This window comes from Coffea arabica, chromosome 1c, assembly GCF_036785885.1.
Source record: "Coffea arabica cultivar ET-39 chromosome 1c, Coffea Arabica ET-39 HiFi, whole genome shotgun sequence".
NCBI classification, from domain to species: Eukaryota; Viridiplantae; Streptophyta; class Magnoliopsida; order Gentianales; family Rubiaceae; genus Coffea; species Coffea arabica.
In genome coordinates this window covers 43792796-43813864 of record NC_092310.1, presented here as the reverse complement: position 1 = coordinate 43813864, position 21069 = coordinate 43792796, and the positions used below count along the sequence as shown (strand labels likewise).

Genomic DNA, 21069 nt, shown 5'->3' with positions numbered 1-21069 from the left:
GTAGCCTTCTGTTATCTGCTCTAGTTCAACTTAATTTTGAAGTCTATTTTTCCTATTTAAGTAAATTGTCTTTAAATGGTCATAGATGGTCACAGTGATAGCATTGTATATGCTTAAATCCCAATTGAAATAAATATACAAGGGTATTTATGTATTATACTGGCCACTTCATGTGTTATTCTCTGATGGTACATACTAATTCATTGTAAGTGTACTTGTCACTTAGTCTAAGAGGCTAAGCTATTAATTGTTTTCATCAATTGCTCAAATCGAACGAAGTCAGAGTCTTGTGATCCTGATGCTGTTGGATTTTCTTTGGTTGTGCTAAGTCAAGCTGAAGTCTTCAAGAGGTATCCAAAGTTTAGAGCTTCGCCTTTGAATTTCTTGTTGGGATACTTGGTTGAGATTGTTCATGTGGAAAGCTGAATCTGGAAGCAGTAATCATATTGTTTCGGCATTATGCGCTAAAGAGATTTTGAAAGAGGATCAACGCTATACCTTTTGTAGCTGTGCTTAGAACTCTGATGATAAGGGTTCTGGAGAGTCATTGGTGCTAGTCAGTGATGAAGCTATAGACAGAATGTTGTTGTTATGAATCTCCGCTTTCAGCTTGTAGTATATACTAGGAATCAGCTGTTTCAGAAACCTTGAGGCTGAGGATCATCAAGTTTTTCAAAATATGATGATTGATCGATGAAAGACATGTAGGAACTTTTAAGTATGAATTGTCAACAAACTGAAGAGTCCAATACAGTTTTGGATTCAGGGGATGGGAATAAGAAGACATCACTGGAGAGCAATAAACCAAAGCTGGTATTTAGGATGAACACGTGGGATGTGCCAGTGTTGAAGGCTTTTGATTGGAAGTGGAAAATGAAAAGGACTTTGGAAATTAAATATTGAAAGAAGTTAAATGAGCTGGTAGATGAGCTCGATTTCAAAATTCTTGACTAGTGGAAGGGCGGGCAAGTTAGGAAGCAAGAAAATACCGGATTAGGCAGTGAGAGTTGAACCTATTCCAGCTGAGGAAACAAAGCATTGATTACAAGACTGCTCTTGTTCTCTGTCTTTGTTTGTGTGTTTTTTTTTTTAAATTTTCTTTAAGGCTGATATATGGCTGAATTATTGTATATCTTTGCTGTCTAATTGAGATGTCCTGAAAGATATTGAGCTGCAAGAAGTATATCAAGCTGGATAGTTGAGCAATTCAAAAGACAAGCTTCATGTGATTGCTTTTGTGAAGATAACCTCTCGTGTAAATACTTCAATTTTAGTTGCTTATTCTCAATATCTTAAAGAGATTTAAGCCCTATGGTTTGCCTAGAATCTATAAAACTTTGGTCCTTCTCTGTGGCCTTCATGTTTACTGCACTAGGTATCTTCCTTCATGTTCTTCGAGTCATAGTTCCAGGATCGTATTTCAACAGTTTTTAAATTTTAAAACGATTTGAATTGTGGGCTATTCTCAATAATTAAGAATGGATGGTGATTCAGAACAAAATCACGCCACAAATTGGGGAATGTCAATACTTAAGTTGTGTATTCTTGGAGCAAGGCTCTACACAGCTTTAGGAGATTATTCTGGCCAAAAGACTGAGATACCTCTTAGTAGTATATACACACACACACACACACGTAAGTGAGATATACAAACATCCTAAACTTCTTAACAACCACCTCAATCAGTTGAAGATCATTAAGAGTTTATCTTTTTCCTGCCAAAGACGACCAGTTGCATGGCTGAGAAATATTGTCCTCATGCGATACGGATTGTATAACCCTGAGATTCCAGGTTCACTACTCAAGTTCTGCAATGAAATATTAAAGGGACCATTTGTTTCAATGGGTGGTGTTCTGTTAAATTACGAGTCCAGTTACGAGTCCTCAATCCAACTGTGTAGAAGAATCTACTGATGCTAAATCATACTTTCATCAGGCTGATAAATTCTCCTAACTACTCCTAACTAACTGTTTTTACTAAATGCTAGACCAGCTTATCGTGGATAGACCAAATATTAAGTCTTAAAGTTCTTAACCACTGGAACTACAAATGCAATTAAGTTGGTATTTTGCGTTCAAGACTAACATGCTCCATTTCATTGGATCAATGTCCTTAATAAATCAACAATAATAGGTTCTTTTCTATAATTTTTTTTTGTTTTGGATGCAACTTTGAAAGGATAAATGACTAAACTTGTTTTGGCAAATACGCTTTTAGGAGATTTAAATCCTGCAATGCCAAAATTTAGGTGGAAAATGCAAATTTCTCCTTAGATAAGGCAATATGGATTTTCGAAATTCCTGCTTTTAGATGCAATGTTGGAGTGTGACCAAGGAAACACCTTCTTCTTCTTTTTCTTTTTCTCTTTTTCTTTGACATCCCCTAAAAGTTTAGGAAACACCTTGAACTCGTTTGGGACTCTCACTCGAATCAAAACTCTCTAAAAAGGTGAGCCTTCCCTTCCTATAGATTAGGAGTGGTAGTACCTGTCGAGTTGAGCCCTCCTCTAATATATATTAAAAGTAAGAATAGGAGCATAGATAGAATTTTTTTTCTCTCTCTCTCTCCCATTTCTTCCTCTCCTCTCCTTCCCTCTTCCTACTTCCTCTCCCTCTCTTTCTCCCTTCTCCCCCTCACCTCCCCTCTCCCCCGCCATTTCCTTCCCCAACCCTTCCCCACCTTCCAATTGTGCTAGGAGAGGGGAAGGGGGAGGATGGTCAGGGAAGGGAGGGGGGACGAGATGGGAGGGGAGAGGGGAGAGAGGGAAAGGGAGAGAGGAAGGAGGAAAGGGAAGGAGAGAGGAAGAGAGGAGGGGGAGAGGAAAAGGGGAAAGGGGAAAGAAAGAAAAAAAAAAAAAGGGTTGTCGGAGTGGCGGACATAGTGATGGGTTGAGGTAGGGGAAGAAGAAGAAGAAAGGAAGGAAGGGGATTTTTTTGTGTGTTTTTTAGTATTTTGAAATGTGTAGTTTAAAAATTTGAAGAAATCTTTTGAGATTATTATATGTAAAGTTATTAAAAAATTTCTAAGAGAAAAACTTGACTAAAAACTCCGCTTCCAAACAGGGCGGACGATTCAAAAGAGAGAGAGAGAAGAAAAATAAAAGTTAATTGCACTTGAACCCTGGTAATAATGGCACGTTGCACTGAACCCACCTAAAATGTTTTCATCAACAATTTTCACCATTGACACAGATTTGGATATGGATTTGCATCAAGTGTACAATGGAAATTTTGGAGATAAAAATAAAAGGATAATAAAAAAATGACCAATTAAATCATACAAGTGTTTCCACCTTTTAGTTAAGAGTAAAAAACAAAAAATCCCCTGTGGTAAATCTAACATACAGAAAAGCCTCCCATGATTTCAAAACATACAATACGACACCCCATACTTTGAACTAAATTGTAAAGGTGACGGAATCCGTTAAACTTAATGGAAATGGACGAAATGACCAAATGTCCTGATATAATTAAGCATAAGACGGCTCAAAAAAATTATTTGTTTTATTCTCTAAATAGAGAGAATGGAGGGTTAAGGAGTAGAACAAGTATATTTGTTAAAAATTAGGTATAAAATTTTTTTTTAGCTTCCAATAAGTCATTTCTGTTAAGTTTAACGGATTTCATCATCTTTATAATTTAATTCAAAATATGAGGTATCATGCGAGAAACTTTTCTGTAGGCGGTAAAAATCTGAAGTCATTCACCTTAAGAAGCTTTGACATGAGTATGAATAGAAGGCTTATGAAATAACTAACTGGACGTCTGGGTCTGTTTGGATTGTAAGTTATTTGGGATTATTTGAGATATTTTTACTGTAGCACTTTTTGTGATGTGATGTATGTGAGATAAAAAGATATTGGGAAGATAAAAAGGTGTATTGGAAATTGTAAAAATGATGTAAGCAAATAAAATTGGAAAAATTTGAAGCAATCCAAACAAACCCATTTTCCATTTTCTCATCTTAGACAAAATCCCACCATTTTGGATTGCTGGAGTTTTTCAAAAACTAGTTTTTCAAATACTATTTAAAATTTTTAAAAAATCATCTAAATTTTTTTTATGTTTATAAAATATCTCAAAATATATTCTAAAACTCTTCTACTCTTAAATATTTTAAAATATTTTCTAAAAATATTTCAAAATATATTATAAAAATTTTGCTATAGTAAAATTTTTCAAAATACCCTAAAAAACAGCTAAAAACTCTTGATTTGTAGTTTAGTTCTCCGAATTTAACGTCGCATCAATGCCAATCGTATTTGTTTATTTGACAACCTATTAAATGGATGCTTTTGACGTATGCCGGTTACCTCGGCTCATTCACCTCCCAAATCATCTAAGTGGGTTCCACGCTGAGCTATTAAACTTCCACTGGTTCTATCCATCATAAGCAACAGAAACCTTTTTTCATAGTAGAAGCATCCAAACAAAAGGGAAAAGGAGAAAAGAAAGAGATTAATCAATTGGCCACCAGGCGGGTATAGACTTGATTGTACCTACAGCTAAATCCAAAATGTTTACATCAGAGGTGGCAAATCAACCCAATTAACTAGATTTATCCATACCCGTCCATGAATAGATGGATATGAGTATCTTAAATTTTTGTATATGGGTATAAATGGGTTACCCAATAATACCCATTTACCATTTATTAAATGGGTATTATTGGGTAACCCATCAAACCCAATTAACCCATTTAAAATTCTCTTCCCTCAAGTCTCTTCTTTTCCCCTACCTTTTTTTTTTTCAAATTTTTCATTTTGTCATTATGTTAACATTATTATTATTATTATTATTATTATTATTTGTTGGTTTTATCTTATTATTTTATTTTTTCTTAGTTTGTTAACTTGCTCATTTTTTAGCATTACCAATTTATGATAAATTTTAGCCTATTTTCTTATCTTTATAAAATGAAATTTTAAATTTATATATGAAAAAAATGTTAGGGGTTCAAAATTTTTGGATTAAATTTTTATATTAATTTTTATAGTACTTAATTCAAATTTTTATATTCGTATTATTCAATTATTAAATAATAGGTAATTTTGTGACATAGAATATAAATGAAAAAAATTGGTAATTAAGTTTATTGAACATTATAAGTAAATATTTAAAACTAATGATGGGTACAAAGAGTGGTATAAATTGATAACTTAGTTTGTAAAAATGAATTTAAATGAGTTTGCAAAAAGTTAAAATAAATGAGTTATAAATGGGTAATTGGGTTACCCAATTCATTTTTTGATTTACCCATTTATACCCATCTAATTAAATGGGTATAAATGAGTTGACTCACTTATACCCATTACCCATTTTATCCAACCCAAACCCGCCCAAGTCACCCATTTTGACACCTCTAGTTTACAGTAATCCTTCCCAAAAAAAAAAATCTATAAATCAAGATACTGAATAAAAATAGCATTTGGGGTAAGTTTTGTAGAAGCCAGCATGGATATTGACAGTGGTACATGTCATTGAAGCAGGGTTAGGCTATTCTCCATTAATTGGAAAGGATTTTCTCTCCATTGCATCTAAATAAATACAATTATACTACTATTTTTGAAAATAAAAAAGCTATCCATATTATATTTTTTAATTGTTTAATGTATATACAAAAATTGAAACTAAATTGATTAAATTTTACCACTGGATCAAACTTTAAAACCTTTATCATAATTTTGACCCATTTTGCAGCATCAAAATGTTTTGTGTAAATTGAATAATATAATATTCATAAATGAGTTTGATTTTTAAGCATGTTGATTTACTCTTGGAAATAAAATTATTCACACAAGCAGATTATTGTGCAAAGTTTTTAGTTGCATAAATGTTTTAAAAAAATGGATAGATAAATGGAGAAAAACAATAATTGAGAGGATCTCAATAATGGTATGAATGGCCAAAGACCGTCATAGTGAGGGCAATGGGATCCATCAGAAATAGATCGCTTGAATATAGTCCGTATATTTTTGGCAAAAAAATATGGTCTTTATATATATTACTATGTTGTTAAATGGCTAAAATAGTAGATATTTGTCGGATAAAATCATGTGTTTGTGTCTAATGTTTTTGGGGCCAAGGTGAACGAAAAGCATGAGACACCTAAAATGGAGGTTTACTTGTTTATTTTTGTCAATTGTCATCCCTATTTCTACTCTAATTTTGGGAAGACTCAACTGAGCCTACAGGATCCCGATAGAGATAGAATCACCACCGGACCAGAGTGGCAGAACCACAAGAGTAGCATTATTTGAACCCTTACCTCCCACTCCACCAAAGCCTTAAGGGCTTGATAGTGGCCACCAGCCCAAGAGCTGGTGATTGGAGGTTTACTTATTTTTATTTTTATTTTTTTTTTACCAAGCAAGTTAAGACTTTTGTGGTAATAAACTAACCGAAACTCCGAGAAAACCACAAAAGCCGGCAAATCTTGTGGTTCCTCGGGAGACTAATATACTACCCCAACCCCCCTAACAACCCCGATGTGGGACTGAACCCCCAAACAGGAGGTTTACTTATTAGTTTATCTCAAATTTCAGTTGTCATGGACACGTGGGTCCACATGACGCCCACCAACAATCAACAGAAGTGTCAATTAATGGGGAGATTAGTAAGTTACGTTAAAAGGTTTGGTTAATGAGTGGGATTGTGTTCACGTGGTTAAATTAGAAAAATTTTTGAAAGAGTAAAATGCATTTAATGTGATTTTGGTATCCAAACTTGGACGTTGAGTAATTTTGATATCTAAACTTTGAATGAAAACAAATTTGATATCCAATATTACAATATTTAAGCACATTTTGTGCACATGATGAATTTTTTTTTAAAATTCCTACTCAAAAAGCTCACTGGCTCTCACATGTTGTGCAACGAAATTGTAAAAAAATTTCAAAAAATCAGAAAATAACCTACTAACCTCACGACTGGTTTAAGGACTCATAGAACATGGATCACTCATTTAAAAAAAATTAATGGACGTGAAATTTACTATGTCAATTATGCTTATGATTACTCATCTACAATATCGATTAGAGTTTAAAATTCACTTGTCAATTGTGTTTGTGATTACTCGCCCACAGTTTCAATTTCGGTTTGAAAGTCACTTTGTCAATTATATTTATAATTACTCATTTATGATTTTCGATTTTGGTTTGAAGATCACTTTGTCACTTACATTTATGACAACTAACAATTATACTTAAGCCATCATAATTCTCTAGTCCATCTCCGTCGTTAAGTACACCCTTACAACTTAAGAATGTTGATTTGTCGTCATATATGTGGCTTTTACAAAATAATTTATTTATTGCCTTTTATAATTTATACAACTTTCAGTTCCATATAAATAGTTATTTATCTCCCTGGTTTATTCGAACTTCGATTCAACTATTTATTTTCACATATCCACGTACCCTCAAGTAATTATATTTTTTGAAAAGTTCTTTGTCATCCCATCATTCCCAATTTGGTCTCTGGGTTATTAAAAAAAAAAATTGGCCTCCAACTGTGTTTTTAAACTCGGATTGGACCGGCCTGTCCGATCGATCAAATCGGGAACCTGCCAAATGTTCGGTCTGAGTTGTTCTTCAAAATCGAAAGACTAAAAATCCTGTCAAATCCGGTCAAAACCCGGGTTTGACCGGAAAAAATCGGTTCAATCAGAGCAATTTTTTAAAAAAGGTCAAACTTTTTTAATATTATGTTTTGACCTCTAAATTGTTAAAACTTATTAATATATCTCAAATATTTCATACTTTATAAATGTTGTCCTAAAATTTGATGTTATTTTTCAATCAAATCCATAATTTTAATTCTAAACTTGTTAATGTTCATTAAATAATATAAATTGCTACTTGATCATTCTAATTTCTTTGTATTTTCTTGTTAAATATATTTGAAACATTAAATATATATAAATATATCTTTATTAATATTAACATACTTTTAGATATTTTATATGTAATATTTTAATTTTTAAATAATTTTTATTTATAACATTATCTAGTTCAACCCCGATCGAACCTATTGATCCCTGACTCCTAAACTCGATCGAATCGATACCTGGTCCGAATCTGAAAACATAAGGTTTCAAGAGCTAATTTTTGAATTAAATTTTTAGGTGTTTGGAAAACGCCCACGAATCGTATAGGGCCACAATGGCTCAAACACTGTGGGCCCCTTGTACAACACCGGCTATGTGCAGCGCCCATAGTGACGTGTTGTCCTCTTTCAATTAATTTTCTTCCTATGCACAAATGACTAAGCTCTAGAAACGAGAGATGAACTAAAGTATTTACGTACTCACACCAAGTTCCACTTAGCAAGAGTTCATTCGAATTGAATTCATTAATTGATTCAATCAAAATTGAATAGCATTTGAGTTCGTTTGAACTTCATTTGATAATTAGTTAAATTAAAATTATTTTATAATCAATAATATTTAATAAAAATCTCGTTCAATGTCTATTTAGTAAATAAATAAATTAAATTTTAAATGTAAATAATCAAACAAGTTCGAAGATAAGAATGTTTGATTTAACTTGTTTCAGTTACTCCCTACTCAACTCTGCACCATAGATGCACCCTTTTGTTGGCTTTCGTCACTTGGCAGCTAAAGTACAATAGCCAGTCGCCAAAAATGATATGCATGGATGACTCAGCTTTGCACCATAGTGATTCCTATTGTTTTGCTTTCGTCACTTGGCAGCTAAAGTACAGTAGCCAGTGGCCAAAGTCACCCTCTCTCCCTTGCAAAATCCCAGAACCCCTGAGGCCCTGCTTCCATGGCGGATCTTCTGAAAAACTACAAGTAAGTCCATCACTCCAGCGCCATGGCAGAACGAAACCCCAAATGCTTGAAAGCTAGCTTCTTTCCCCAAAATGATCAAAACCCATCCGAAAAATCAGCCGTGAGAACGGAGCCCATGAAGGCCAATCTTTCCCCAGCAAGCGCAGATGATAATTGTCAAGAAGATCGATTCAGTGCCTTGCCAGACCACATACTCTTCAACATTCTCTCATTTCTTCGGACCAAAGAGGCAGCCTCCACTTCCATTTTATCCACTAGATGGAGGTACATTTTCTTGGATCTTCCCAATATTGACCTTGATGATTATGAGCTTGTTAATACTAGAAGGTTGAGAGGCGATGAATCTGATGATTGCTATCATGATGTGATGGGGGAGTTAGAGGAGAAATTCATAGACTTTGTTGACAGACTAGTTATGCATCGTGAGTCGCCTCTAAGTGAGTTTCATTTTAGCTGTGGGTGTGGATGCCTGACTGACCAAACTATTGTGGTTCGTTCATGGTTATCTTCTGTGCTTTCGCGCAATGTTCAAGTTATTGACGTGCGGGTGAAATTTTATGGTGGTGAGTTTTGGGGACCTGAAGTCTTTCCATCTGAAATTTTAACTTGCGAGACCCTTGTAGTCTTGAAATTAGACGGAAATGTTAGCCTGAAGGTTCCAAAATTGCTTTGCTTGCCGAATCTTAGAGTCTTGCATTTGGACACTCTGACACTGCTAGGAGATAGTACAGGTTCGACGCTCAAATGGAATTGCCCATTGCTTGATGATTTAAGGATTGATCTGGTAATTTTTTGTGATGTTGGCTTAGTTGATATCAACCTCCCTTCGCTGACAAAGTTGGTGTGGGCATCGCAAAAGGACAAGGTTGTTCTTAACACCCCAAAGCTCGAGTGTTTGGAGTACAGATTTTATGAAAGCATACTCAGCTCAAATTGCAAGTTCAAGTTTTTAACGAAAGCTGATCTGCGCTGTGAATATCCGGATGCATTACCCGAGCACTTGGCTCACGAGCTTTGCCAACTTTTTGGTCAACTTTGCAATGTAAAACATCTTGATCTAAGAGGGTGCTCTTTGGAGGTAGTTTCTTTGACTTACTGCATGTCTTTTATGTCACCGGGCTTGTTCAGGATTTCATATCCTATATATAGTAAGACGTTGGAATGACTTTTGCTTTTTCTGTGATGTGAAAAGTCTCTCCTCAGGGAAGATCATTTGTTGCCTGAATTTCTAAATTTGACGCATTTGGTGCTTAAGTGGACTTGGATTGGAAGTTGGAAATTCTTGGAGATTCTACTGTGGAGTGCACCAAATTTGGAGATGCTAGTTTTTGAATTAATGGTGAGTTAGGATCTGAATTAAGGAAAAATCAATGTTGGTTTTGGCATTTTGTAGTTTAGACTGATAAACTAAACCAAGCAAACTAATTTTCAAGCATTCTCTCCTTTTTTCTTTTAAATCAGCGTCAATTTGATATGGCCTCTGGTATACACCTCCACTGTGGTGCTAAAGAGAAACCTCATTGTTTGAGTCAGCATCTGAGGGAAGTGAAAATAATGGAATTCGTGGAATCTCACCAACTTGGCTTTGAGATAGTAAGCTACTTCTTGAAGCATGGGGCAGGGTTACAGAAGATGACTATGTATCATTCAAGAACTTCCCCAACTAAATGGTCCTCATCAACCCGCAAGAAGTTGATGGAGTTGTCAAGATGCTCAAGAAATTGTGAGATTGTGCTCATTTAGCTTGTGGAGTAAAATAGTGCACTATAGATATTCAAAGGGGGTTTGATGAATAGATGTTGAAGCAGCTTTCCATTGTAGAATTGTTTGTCTACTGTGCCGAATGTTTCTTCCTCTAGATGCCTTGCTTCTGAGTCCTTTCTATGAAGTATCAGGTCTTTTAATCTGACATGAGATATCTCAAGTATTTTCTTCAATTAAGCCGCTATAAGAATGAATGTAGGCATTAAAACGACCAGTGTAGACATTAAAAACACAATAAATGTAGACAGTTGCTTAAAGGGAAAATAAAAAAACACAACGATTGTAGAAGGATAGCAAATTTTCTCTCCACTGAAAGGGCAAAGAAACTATTCCATAGAGTAGTAGTCTAGAATTTTGGGTTTGACGACTAGAGAGTAAAAGCATGGGAAATTTTCTCTCCCATTGAGAGGGGCAGAGAAGCCATATCATATAGTAGCCAAGTATTATGGGCTTGTTCTCAACGACTAGTAATATAACAACAGAAAACTAGTATAGGAAACTTGTGCAATACGTACTTTCTTTGATTACATTTTACCTTTTTGAGATAAAATATGAATGATTGTTTAAGGTATTCTACAACATTTGTTTTAATACTGGTATCCATTCAAATAAATAATCTAAATATTGTCATAAATGCCTCCCTGAAGAAGAAATTTGAGGCTCAAATCTGGTGTGAATTGTCTGGTGGGGATTTCCTAAGTGTGAATAAGTCTCTCTATTTGATAAAAACAAGGGATAATTTAAGAAACCTCCCTCGAGGTTTCTGACAATTTCACTGAGCTCCCCTTAAATCTGGAAAATTACACCTACCTCCCTTGATTTGATAGTTTTAGCAACAAAACCTTAAAATAATATTGATTTGGTCAAATTTTTGAATGAATACCCAAAAATGCTCTTGTGTAATGAGTTTTAATTTATTTCCCTGTACAATTATAAGATTATCTAGTATAATTATAAGGAAAAAATGCCAAAATTTTCATGTCCATGCCTATTATTTGATAAACAACTATAATAATAATTTTATCACTATGATATGATACTTTTGATGGTATTTTATTAAAAATTTATATTTATAAGATAGAAAAGAAAATGTTGAAATAATTCATTTAGAGTTTATTAATTTTTCGAGTAGTGGGATTATCATAATTTAGCTGCGGTTTTGGGTTTATTTTGGTTTTGGGAATTATATAATTCTTTTTGATTTATTGTTAACTTTAATACCAAAAAATAGAAAACAAAGATTAGCAAAAGCATTGGATTACATATAAGTTAACTCATAAAAAAATCACTAGTTCGAGATTTTGTTACAATAAAAACTAGAGATAATAGTGCTAGCTCTATAGTTTTATTGGCAAAAAATTTTTTGAAAAAAGGAATAAGAAGGAAAAAGAATGAAAAATAAGTTTAAAAAGTCATTCTACGTTTAAGCATACCAAACAAGCGAATTCCATTAAAATATTTAAAGGTATTATTATCATTTTAAATGATAAGAGAAGTATGTGTAATTTTTAAAACTTTGAGGAAGCTAAATGAAATTGTTAAAACCTCAAGGGAGGTTTCTGAAACTTTCCCTAAAAATAATCCAGCACCTATGAATTTATTTTGTCATTTTGTCATCCTTGAAAAATGGTTCCAACTAATGTTGAAAAATTCTCTCCCTCGAACATCACTGAAGCTTCACCGAGTGTAAACGGTCAATAGAGAGATGTTTGTTACCTTTCTTTTCTCCAAAACAAGGCTATTTATTCTTCTACCAAAATTCTGCATTAGACCGTAAATGGAAGCATTCCAAGCGTTCCTACCAAAAAAGTAAACAAACAAATTAGTATTTTATGTTCTGGAATATAAGAATAATGGACAATGGACAATGGCTTGGTTTTCTAAAAAAGGAAAATCCTTTTGGACATGGTAAAAGTGGCATTTGCTTCCATGGTAGATCATCTGCAACCTCCTAGTAGTAAGCCCAACTGATGATCAGAACCCCAAATGCTTTATAGCTAGCTCCTTTCCTCTAAATGATCAGAACACACCTGGAAAAGCAGCCATGAAAACACAGTCAAGAAGGCCAAGCTTTCCCCTTCAAGCCCGGATGATGATTGTCAAGAAGATTGTATCAGTGCCCTGCCGGATGGCATCCTCTGTCACATTCTCTCATTTCTTCCCACAAAATTAGTAGCCCCCACATCCATTTTGTCCACCAGATGGAGGTACATTTTCTTTCATGTTCCCGAAATTGACTTTGATGGTTCTATGCTTATATATCCTCCACAATGAGGAAAAGACAATAACAATGTCAATTATGAGAAGATAGTGGAATCAGTAAAGAGGTTTATAGGCTTTATTAATAGACTACTTATGAACCGCGAATCAACTTCTGTTGTAAGAGAGTTCCATCTTAGATGCGGATGTCTAAAGCCAGCTTTATGCCAAATTTTTGTGCTTGGCTTGTGCATATCTTCAGTGCTTTCGCGCAATGTTCGGGTTCTTGACATCAGGGTTGATGGTTATATCAATCTTTTTTGAGAACGTCGTCTTTCCATCTGAAATCTTTACTGGTAAAACTCTTGTAGTTTTGAAATTAAGTGGAAATGTTGGTCTGAAGGGTCCAAAATTGTTTTGCTTACCGAATCTTAATTTGGAACATTTGACAGTACTAGGAGATAATACAGATTGGGCATTTGCATCAATCTTGACATTGCTTGATGAATTGCAGATTTATGGCGTAGAATTTTGTGATGTTGGATCAATTAATATCAACAGTCCTTGCCTGAAAATGTTGGTGTGGACTTCGAATCTGGTTCTGGATAGGTTGTTCTTAATACCCCCATCTTAAGTGTCTGAAGTATACATGTTGTGCAACTCCATTAATCGGCTCAAATTGCATGCTCAGGTCCTTGCTAAAAGCTAATCTATCTTTCATATATATGAAGCAAACTTATGAGCTTTAGGCTCCAGAGTTTTGTCAGTTCATTGCTGAAATGTGCAATGTAAAGTCTCTTCGTGTATATTGGGAACATGGACTGGTATGTTCTTCGACTTCTGGGTGTGTTAGGTTCACTGGAATTTTCAGGATTTCATGTTTTTTTTTCTACATATATTTTCTAAAAACTGGAATGACTCTTGCTTTTTCTATCATGTGAAGTTTTCCCCCTTCGCAGATCGTGTTGCTTCCTGAATTTCTAAGTTTGATGCATTTGGAGTTTACAGCAACCGGGGCTAGCACTAGAAATTTAGTAGTGATTCTACTATTTGAAAATGCTAGTTTTTGACATGGTGAGTCAGGATTAACTAAGATTCTTAGAAAGGAAAAGTGATAATGATTTTGTCCTTTTTCATTTTTTCGACTGATGAGAGACAACCACAAGAACTGGTCATCAAGTTTCATTTTTTGGGTTTTCTATATTTTTTAAATCAGGGTAAAGGCAGAATACCTGTTGATGAAGCCCTCCATTCTGGTGCTGAAGACAAACCACTGTGTTTAAATCAACATCTTAGGGAAGTTGAGATAAAAAATTTCTGTGGGTATTAAGATGAGTTGAGACAGTAAGACATCTTCTGAAGCATGGACCTCTGTTAAAAAAGATGTTTATACACAGTTCAAGAACAAAAATGCAAAAGCAATGGCCCTTATCTGCTCGCAAGAAGATAATGAAGTTCTCAAGGCATTCAAAAACTGTGAGATTGTTCTTATTTTATGGAGTAAAATTGTGCAGCATTGATGTTCAAAGAAATAGATGAGATGAAATGTTTGACATTTGGAGAAATAGATGTTGAAGCAGTTTTTACTTGTAAAATTCTTAGCTCTTGTGCTCAGTGCCTCTTCCTATACGAGCTTTATGGTAAGTACATTCTATGAACCATCAGTAGTTTTGAGTCATCAAGTATTTAATTCAATGAAGCCATGAAGTTCATCTTTATATTGTCAATCTTAGCTGTTAATCATAGACAATATGTGAAACTCCATGAACTCTCGCTTATACTACTTTAACTCTTTATGCTTCCCATAACGTATGTCAGATTGCTGTTATTGGTTATTATGCCCTATATTAATAGATAAATGTATTAGATATATCCTCATTAAAGAAATATAGAATGTAGCAATGCCATGAGGAGCAATAGTTGTCTGCGATATTGAAACTTTAGCTCATATTTTCAATCTTTTGTTGGTTTTCCTAGTCACATGTCACCTTACTTATAGCATATCTTTTGTACCCTGTTAACCCTTTTACCAAGCTTACAAGAAGCCAAACATTAGATCAGATGATTTCTGTGTTTCATCTCTCCAAGGTGTAAAGTAAAGAGATAAAAACGAGGAGACACTATAAGAGCATTTGGGATTGTATATAACGAAGAGTACTTGCTCATAAAGCATCTATTTGGTGACTAGATTTTGGACTATTTCCCCAAGGCAGAACTAAAATGCAGTAACATTATGCTATCTGCTCTTTCTAAACCTAATGTTGAATTCTATTTTTTTAACCAAGTAAAACATATTTTACAAGATTGAAACGATAGTATTGTCTATGTACAAATTTCTGTTTAAATAAAGATTAGTATGGCATTTATGCATGATATAGACCGGTTCATGTGTTTTCCTCTGTTAACACACAATAAATCTTCATCAGTATACAGTATCGTTGCTTAGTACATGAATTTGCTGCTTATAGTCTTAGAGGCTCAGTTATTAGTGTTCATCGATTGCTCAATCGAAGTCAGAATTTTGTGATCCTAATGATGTTGAACATGCTTTTATTTTGCCAAGAGAAGATCTGAAAGTCTTTCAGACGTACTAGACATGTGGAGCATCATTCCCAATTTTTAGTAGCGATACTTCACTGAGTGCGGTCAAATGGAAAGCTGAGTTAGGGAGCAAACTTCATAATGTTCTGGTGTAATGTGACAAAGGGATACTGAAAATTGCTGTATACCATGAATTTTGTAGATTTGATGAGGAATTGTGATGGTGAGAGTTCAGTAGATTCATCAACGCTTTTGAGTGATCAGGTGTTTCAGAGAAGGTTGTTATTTTGGAACTTTGCTTTATTGCTTGTACCATATACTCAGAATTAGTTGTTTCAAGAGACCTTGAAGGACCAGCAGGTTGTACAGAATGTGATGATTACACATGAGATCTGAACAAAATGATCCGAGAGTTGAAGGGCTGTTTTATCTAGGCGATCGTTATGAAACATAGGAAGGTCCCAATCTTTATTTTTCAAAAGCTTCAAATGCTTAAAAAGAAGATTCAAATCCAACACATAGGAAGAAGCATGCAAGTTGGAAACATTTTGGCTGACGACGATAGATTGATACTGTTGAGTCCTTTCTCACGTTATTTTTGCTGAAGAAAGCTTTTACAAGAAATTTTAAGTGTTATTGGACTGGCAGCAGCAGAATTGTAGTTCAGCAATTTTAGAGTTTAAAACAGTTAGATATTGATAATCATTTTTTGTGGAGCTTGACTTTTCATTTGGTTAAATGTATGTTTGCAAGGTGGAGCCAGTTCTGTAGTTTGATTATCATTTTTTGGGTTATTTTGATATAATCTTCTTGCAAACTAGATACTTGTGGAAGAAAATGAGGGAGGACGAAAATCAAGGCTTTGTAATCACGTTAACAAGTAGAAGGAAACAAGTTAGTGGTCAAGGGATGCCTGTTAGAGTTTTTGTCGCTGTTAGATTCAGAGTTCAAATCTTATGTTTAACCGTTGAAGGTAAAAAAGCCTAGACAGAGAAAAGGGTTGGGCTGAGGGAGGAGGAAAAAAAATCGGCAAAGATAGGAGGAAAAAAATCGCATGTTTTATTCGGGTCGCTACGCGTAATTAGTATCATTTCGTGTTTTTTTGTTGTTTTTACGACATTCTTTATAAATAGGAAATGGAGACTGCCAATGAAGATGAAATTTTTTTTATTATGGTCTAAATTTACTACTTGGCAGGCTTAGTAATTGATTTTTGACCAAGGAAAATGCTCCAAATAAGGTTATCGAGTTTGCTGGCACTACATTAAATAGAATTCAAATAAGATTGTGGGGTTCCTATTTATCGAATTGACAATGTTTTATTAGTCAAAGACCAAAAACTAAGCTTGTCAAAAAAAAAATTCAGTTCAAACCTTGATAAAATTTTTCTCTATGGCCAAATATTTGCAGCCAAGTTCTCAAACGACGAGAACATTATATGGGGCATGTTGAACAAGCCCATAATCTAAACCCAATGGGCCAGTTTTAAGTTTTTCTATTTCTTCCGAATATTCATAGAGGTTTTCCCGCCCTCTTTTTATTTTTCATGAATTGGTTGTGACTAGAAATTTACAACCCTAATAGTTGTTTATTGGTACTTGACTGTAAAATGTTGACATTTTTCAAAATTGTGTTTTTGAGCCTAGGTTACCTTTTTTTTTTTTTTTTTTTGGTTGAGAACATGAAGTGATGAAAAAAAAGAGAGGATAAGGTAAGGGAGTTTTTTTTCTCATTGTTTGATTTTTTGGCAAGAAAAAAGCTAATTATCTTAATTAAAGAATTAAAAATTTATTACTTGAAATGTGAGCTATAAGGTGGCATATATTGAATTTTGAGAACTACTTTCCTAGCAAGATTACTCCCATAATTTGATCAAGAAATATCCTTTTATATAAAGTATTCCATATGCAAACCATTGACAGTAGATAATTTGATTTTGGTTTATCTGACTTCTTCCTCTAATACTAAACATTATATAACATCATTTACTGAGAATTTGCTCTTAGCTGTATAACACGTAATAATAAAAATTATATTACGTCACATACATAAAATTTTCTCGTAACACATTTTGACGTGGAGCAATTTAATTGGCTTGCAATCACTATAAAAACCAACAACTTATTTTGATTATTACTGCAACTCAGCAGATTTTCATTCTTTATCACCTAAAAGAGCAGCACAGGTTTTCCTAATTAACTTGTTCAACTAGGATCAAATGGAAGGGGGATAATGCCTTCATTCTTCTCCGATCAAGTTAGGTATATTCTTATTTGGCAATTTACTTTTAAGGTGTAATATTGATTATCTGTTTATTTTGATTTATAGTTCTTTTTCTCTTTTTGAGAAAATAATCTAGAATCAATTGATTACTTTGTTTTGGTATTCCAACTCATCTTTCAGTTACGAAAATGTTTTGGCAAACTTTTATATATTTTTCAAATGCGATCTCTATTTGCATGGTGTTTATGCATGCTTGATATCTCTAATTTTGTGTTTTTTTTTGGGTGAAGTTATTATTTTGTGTTTATGCTTGATATCTCTAATTTTGGTGAAGTGATTTAACCTTGGTTCTCTAATGTTAATTAGGAATTAGGAAGTAAACCAACTTTTCGTAGTTGTTTCTCTTCCTTTTTTTTACAACTCTTTGGAGGGACAAAAATCAGTCTTACTAACTCATCTAGTGAACATATAGCCATGTCTTCTTCTTCCTTTTTTTTTGTGTTTATTTACCGAATATAAGTCAAGAAACGTTGCATTTGCCATCGATCAAGTCCAATCCCTTATAAATATCAACAAGAATAGAATTTTGATGGAAAAAAAAAATATTGCCTTCGTGCAATATGCAATGGTTGAGACATTGTTTGGTAAATATATGTTCACAATTTTTTTTAGCAAACTATTAAAAAAGTTCTACCGAATTCACTTGAAAGAGAAGTTTTGAGTGCTTGGTCTCCTTTTGCTAGACTTTTATTATGTGAAAAACTCTACATTTTTTTTTTTTTAACAAAACACTGCTTTTACTTTTTCAATTATATCCAATTTCGCATAAAGTATAGGTTAGGAAATGTCACAAATAGTATTTCTTTGTAAGACATAAAAGGCTTATCATGCATTACAAGATAAGTTAATCAATTAACTTAAGTAAACTAAATTTATGAGTGAAATTCATTTGTCTACATCTTTTACTGTAGCCAGTGTAAACTAACTTTATTAATAAAACCAATAAATCTTAAAATTCGCATCAGAAAAGCAAATATTAAATGATCTACGAAGCTTTTACTTATTATCAAGATTAAAATACATGTAGAAACGTCGTATTAATATAATTTTCATACTTAAGTATTTTATTTCTCTGATTTTTCTCGTAATTACCATACTAATGATACTACAGATCAAGTTTCTCTCTAGTTATAGAGAAACTTCACCACGTAGTGAATGACTGGAGACAGTGGCGGAGCCAGGATTTTTTCCTTGGGGGGGCCAAAATTTTTTCAAACAAAATTACCTTAATATGTTATATTCAAAATAATTTTTATTTTATTTAAATATATGATATCTTAAAATATCAAATATTAACTTTAATTATAAAGGTATGTCTATTTTATAAATATGTAACATAGTCATAACTAAAATTAAGACAAAAAATAACCTTTGATTAAATATCTTATAACATCACAAACCACCTAAGTTGCACATTATGAGAAGATGCTCCAATATGTCACTTGTGCAAAAATAAAAATATAATTATCAATATAAATATAACTATTTTCAATTAAAAAAAGATAAAAGTTATGTTAGCATACATTGAAATTTCATCCTTTTTTATTAAAAGTAAATTGAAATTTACGTTCTTTTATAGAATCGAGGACACTAAAGACTCATCATGCTTTTTATATAGTAATAGATTTATCCCATGTAAGTTCAAATAGCAAGTGTCGTCATTAAAGTAGAAAATAGGAAATTAACATGCTAACCACAAATTGAACAATTGGTTCAAGATACAACTGCATCACCTTTATAGTAAAATTATTTGGGCCAGCCCTTGAGCCCTCGATTATATTATGTCCAGAGCCCGGGAACCTGGTGATTACTGCAAAACTCAAATACTGCACATGTTGTACCCTGTGATTACTCCACAAGACGTTAAACAGCTAAACCAAAAAAAAAGTTCACGAAATATATATAGAACCAAACTTGCACTCATGTGCTCTTCCAAGCTAAAGCTGAACAAAAGTCCACGAAATATCAAACCAAACTTGCTCGTCATATGCCCTTCCAGGTTGACAAAGGTGGAGTTTCAGAACTTTGCCAAGTGCTGATTTCAGGCCCGTATCTCTCACCCTTGACTCCAGCCGAAGTAATAGATTCGAGTTCTGCCATTTCCTCTGCGGACAGTTTTACAGACAAAGCTCCTATATTCTGATCGAGGTTCTCAATCTTGGTAGTGCCAGGTATGGGGCAAACATCATTGCCTTGGTGATGGACCCAGGCTATATATAGGGGGTTTTCCGGCGGCTTGGGGGGGGGGCTTAAGCCCCCACCAGCCCCCCCTTAAATCCGTGGCTGACTGGAGATCAGATCAGAACTGCCCAACTCGATGTACAGTTGAGATCGAGTCGGCCGGAGTGATTTTCAAGTCGAGCCCAGCTACTCCGGTCCGATCTCCAGCCACCCATACTCTTTGCGGTTTCCTCTGCAACAGTAGAGGATCTCAATCTTGATACTGCACGGTGCATCACATCCATTAGCATTGTTTTCAATCTTTTGTTTTATTATTTTTTTCCCTTTTCCCATTTCTGTGTGAGTTGTTATGCCATGCACTTTGTTTTCGTCATCTCTCTAACATGTGTAATAGGAGTTTCGTGGTGCAATTGAATTTGCCAAGCTTTAAAGAACATGACTACACGAGTGTTAACGGTTCACTATCTCTTCTGTGTGTGTGAATAGGTTGGATGCTTTAGCTTGTTACAAATTTGTATATATAACCAGACATCTTATCTTTGATTCTTTTTTCTGGGTTTTATGGGAAGATGCCAAGCCCTTGGTGAGTTTTTTGGACTGCTCTGCTTAGAATTTAGATCAGCAAAAGAAGCTTTTAATGGATGCATGGTTAGATGGATAGAGGGTGGAGGATGTGTTCAGACTTGAGCTACTCCACCTTCCACTGACCTTTCTTGTTTTGGTGCCAAGATTTCTTGCTAGTCTGAAGAGTTACGGACGTACGTTACAAAGAAAATATTAACGATCAGGCTTTGGATTTTAGCTATTTTAGAAATTGATGGAAGTGGTGTAGTAATAAATATTTAGCTGTCAATCTTAAGGTAGGAAATCAACATGACACGTTTAGTTATATGTGTTGCTCTATGATGTGGTAGTTGAGATGTGTGTACATGTGTTACTCTATGACGTGGCCGACTATGTGTAATTACACACAATCTCAACTGCCATGTCATATAATCATTTTCTACCATCGAACAGATCCAGAAGGTTGATAGCCAAATATTTATTACATCACTCCCATCAATTTCTAAAATGACTAAATCCAGAGTGTGTCCATTAAAAAGAATTAAAACAAGATGGTTACATAACCAGGTGGATGCGTAAAAGCACAAGTTGGCAAGCACTTTGACAGGATTTTCTTGGTTGAATCCAAACAATGAGTTCTCACGTAATGCGCTACATTTGTTGTGATTCAATGCACTTAAAGGTGTGTAGCATGATGCTAAGAGCTGGAAATCTGATACTGT

At 34.2% G+C, this 21069-nt stretch overlaps 1 protein-coding gene across 1 annotated transcript; it reads left to right on the top strand.

Moving 5' to 3' along the window:
- The first annotated feature begins 8699 nt into the window (after positions 1-8699).
- On the top strand, positions 8700-10724 carry LOC113724038 (F-box/LRR-repeat protein At4g14103-like). Its single transcript, XM_072069978.1, has 3 exons — positions 8700-9893; positions 10008-10154; positions 10277-10724. The coding sequence occupies exons 1-3, from the start codon at positions 8838-8840 to the stop codon at positions 10556-10558; spliced, it is 1485 nt and encodes a 494-aa protein (XP_071926079.1). The 5' UTR covers positions 8700-8837; the 3' UTR covers positions 10559-10724.
- Positions 10725-21069: the final 10345 nt, after the last annotated feature.